The following is a 3692-nucleotide window of genomic DNA, read 5'->3' as shown; positions in this document are numbered from 1 at the left end:
CTCTCACCAACAACCTCACACAGTACTGAATGTGGAGCAAAGTGATCTTAGGAAGGCAGATATAGCAAAAGATGAACGTAAACGACAAACGATGTTTCTTTCCTGGTAAGTCAACAATGGGTCCTCAATGTACCCGCCCCGGATTCCTATGACGAAAATAATAGAATGTCACCAGTTTTCATGACTCAACTTATACTGCAACACCGGCCAGCTAACCAATCAGAGCAGACTGGGCTCTGGTTTCAGATAGATGGTGAAAAGAGGTGCTGCAGCACAGGCAGTGTGAGACAAATAAAGAGCTTTTGAACATTAAAGCATGGAGACATGTCACATTAGAGACACTACATACTGATGTGACCTGAAAATGAGCAGAATATGGCCCCTTTAAAAAGTGGGCCTTGAATCAAATCCCTTCATCTCCTGAATCAATTAAGGTTAACCCTATCCAACCCAAAAAACGTGCTGTTGCGTTAAAGGTCAAATACTGATCCGAAGCACACTGCAGGAAGCCTCCTCTCCTTGTTTACAATCCTCTCTTCCCCTCAGCGGAAAAGCTTGTCAGGCTAAATGAGCTGGACCTTCTGAAGGAAAAAGTGCTCAGTGAGAAACTGAAGCATCAAGCTGCCATCCACTGCTTGAATGACAGCTTGGATGAGACTGATGAATGTGGGAATAAGCAGAGGCAGGACACACTGGAACGTCGCATTATGGAAACAACCTCCTGGATTCTTAGGGGGGACAGAGCTAGTCATAGCAAGCAGCTGGAAAGTCTCCAGTTTCTTACTCTCGAAGAATCATCAATGCTGAAGGAGAAAGCGGACCTGGAAAGAAGATTCTCTGATCTTCATTTGTGGAGGAACCAACTCAAGGAAGATCATGAGATTGCCCTGAAGAGCTTGATTAACTCTAAAGAGGTAAGAGGACTTTTACTAACAACTTTGGTCAAATGTTGATATAATCATAATTAAGGGGGAATCTCGAATTGAGCCAGAGATCTCTTGATCTTCTGTCAAATGCTCTGCCACTGCGCTGAACCTCCTTTCTTTGAACTAAGTAATAGTGTCATTCTCCTTTTTTGTGTGTGTCGGGCCTCAACCTGGCCTCACTGTTTTAGAGAGAACCTGTGATTCTTACTATTCTTTGTGACCACATGCTGCTGTGGTCTTTAGCAAATGAGAGCGCAATATACGGGGCGAGGGATATATTAGTGGGAGTCGTAGAAGAAAAAATAAAACATCTGTAAGAATGGATTATCTTTTCATTTTCTTTCTAAATATCATACTTTATTGTTCCCGTAAGGTCATTTATTCAGAGGACAGGAGCTCGGGTTTGCAGCAGTGTCTACTGCACAGTTACTCAAATAAACAAATCAGCACACAAACAACATGAATTGCTAACTTATTGCGTGCATCAATTTGTTGAAGAAATGTCTTGTCTCCTTATTGGTTTCGTCCATGTTTAGTGTGATGTATTAGTGTCTATAGAATGGTACAGAAATGAATCCTGAAAACCCAAATTGAGTTAGCGTTTTAGTGCCTTCAGTTCGAAAATGTTTGAATAATCTTTGGTTAGATCGCTTAAAAAAGGTCTGTGGTTAACACACAACGCAAGCTGAAGATATTTCCCGTTTTATTCTACAACATAAAATACATAAATAAATACCCCACTGATAAACGCCAAAAGCTTTGATGTCTGATAAATACAGTAGTTGCTAACAAGCGACAGATTGTCACTAAACATGATTGCGCCGTACACAAGTTAGCCTTCAGCTTAGCAGTGGTGATGCGCAGGCATTGTGAACTTCTTTTAGAGCCTAACTTTTTAACCCTTGCAATTTCATTTACACTGTATTAAATTGGTGTTAATATGCAGATTATCCTCAAGATTGATCTTCTTTCTCCAGGAGAAGACCCAGGTGAGCAAAGTGTTGATGAAAATGCAGATGAAACAAAAGAAGGCCGTCACCACTGCGCATAAACAGAACAAGGCTCTCAGGTAAGGTTTCCCTCTCTGTCCTTACCTAAGATTCAGATTCTCATTACTTGTCATGTAGAAGTTATTTCAAGGACGTTATAACCCACAAGCTTTACTGAATCAAACCTAATCTGCAGGGCTCTCAAGTTTTGAACAGAGTTCAGAGTGAGATTTTGGTACTCCAACTTCTGGCTCCACTCAAAGTTCCCGTGAAGCCCTCTGTACCGCGAATGTCAACGGGGGGGGCGGGTGCTAGTGGAGTATGAAGCCCTCTGTATCGCGAATGTCAACGGGGGGTGGGTGGGGGTGGGGGTGTGTTAGTGGAGTATGAAGCCCTCTGTAACGCGAATGTCAACGGGTGCTAGTGGAGTGCACGCGTCTCAAACAAGCCTAGTTTGTTTACAAAATTGCGGCGCAACTTGGTGGGCGGTACCCTGGAAAGAAATCTCTGCGTGAGAAATACAAGGTGTGGCGTGTGAGCGTGTGAATGGAGTCAAATGCTTGAGAGCTCTGAATCTGGGTTTTAATCAGAGTCAGAGACCTTCTGATCTGTTGTGATTCGTCCACCATTGAACTATACTCTTACAATTATGTTGTTTTTAGAAAGCGTGCATCAATGAACTTTCCAAGCAAAGACGGGTCCGAACCAACGAGGGAACAGCTTCAGAAGGAGAGGAGCAGGATAGGGAAACTGGAGACCATCATGCAGGATGGAGACATCTTTGTGAACCAAATCATGATGGTAAAAACACACTGTCTCTCAAGGGTGAACTATGGGAATTTCAGATTTTTTTAATGAAAACCATAAAGTATAATGGGGCCTCTTCAACTTTTGTATATGAATAAAAAACGGAAACATCGATGGTTGGTTTCAGCATACTCTTAACATTCAAAAATGTGCACATTTATTTATTTACCTATAACATACTGTATGTTGACCCTAACCATAAGACTGAAGGTACATTTTGATGTATTTTGACCAACCAACAGGGAAAAAGCCACACACATCTGCGGTCATAGAATAATTAAAAGAACAGCTTCCCCTTTTAGGATTGATTTCTGGCTTATTTATACCGACTATAACGTCTCTTCTAATGTATTTTTTATGCATGTTTTCACCTGTGATGTTCATCATTTACCACATTATGGTTGGGTTGTTTGTTAATCGACCCACATTTAAAATTGGTTGACCTCAGCATTTGAAATAATACTGAAAAAGTACGGTTTACCCCCTTAATTATGTCAGGAAAATTATGCAGGGATGAGACATTATTTAGCTTTTTAGTCTCATTGCATGTTGTTATCTCAATGAGAAGAGAACATTCAGTTTTTCTGGGTTGAGCTCTGATGTTGTCGTGCCCTGCAGGGCTCAGAGAAGTCTGGGTGGAAGACACAGTGGCTGCTGGAGACCCTGCATAGCCTCTGCCCTCCGACCCTTGGAGAGCGGCCCCGACCTCAAAGACCCGCCCAGAAAGAACCTCCGAAAACAAAACACGAGGACCACATCCAGAGCCATCTGGCTGGAGCAGAGCCAGAAGCAGATTAGCTGTTAACAGTCTCATCAAAATCTTAATGTTGCTTTATCAGCTGTGAGTCAATATGCAATAAATAATATTAACAGGAATTTAGACAGTGTTTATAATGTATTGTCTATGTTGGAGAGAAACTTTGGGATTTTAGCCTTTGCACACTACAGGAAAGGGAACCCCCCCCCCCCC

The 3692-nt window shown here is 42.1% G+C and overlaps 1 protein-coding gene across 1 annotated transcript; it reads left to right on the top strand.

Annotated features, from left to right (window-relative positions):
• The first annotated feature begins 259 nt into the window (after positions 1 to 259).
• On the top strand, positions 260 to 3672 carry LOC104943962 (uncharacterized). Its single transcript, XM_010769431.1, has 5 exons — positions 260 to 263; positions 547 to 914; positions 1904 to 1995; positions 2578 to 2716; positions 3341 to 3672. Exons 2-5 carry the CDS (start codon positions 708 to 710, stop codon positions 3518 to 3520), a joined length of 618 nt encoding a protein of 205 aa, XP_010767733.1. The 5' UTR covers positions 260 to 263; positions 547 to 707; the 3' UTR covers positions 3521 to 3672.
• Positions 3673 to 3692: the final 20 nt, after the last annotated feature.

This window comes from Notothenia coriiceps, unplaced genomic scaffold (genome assembly GCF_000735185.1).
Source record: "Notothenia coriiceps isolate Sejong01 unplaced genomic scaffold, NC01 NC01_scaffold00007267, whole genome shotgun sequence".
In the NCBI taxonomy this organism is placed as follows: domain Eukaryota; kingdom Metazoa; phylum Chordata; class Actinopteri; order Perciformes; family Nototheniidae; genus Notothenia; species Notothenia coriiceps.
Note: the sequence above shows the minus strand (reverse complement) of the source record. Positions and strands in the feature narration are given on the sequence as shown.

Excerpts from the sequence above, each read along its gene's own strand:
- LOC104943962 (XM_010769431.1), top strand. The coding sequence starts at position 708 with ATGGAAACAACCTCCTGGATTCTTAGGGGGGACAGAGCTAGTCATAGC. Across the intron at positions 915-1,903 it reads GCTTGATTAACTCTAAAGAG|GAGAAGACCCAGGTGAGCAA; the intron begins GTAAGAGGACTT and ends TTCTTTCTCCAG. Across the intron at positions 1,996-2,577 it reads AAACAGAACAAGGCTCTCAG|AAAGCGTGCATCAATGAACT; the intron begins GTAAGGTTTCCC and ends TGTTGTTTTTAG.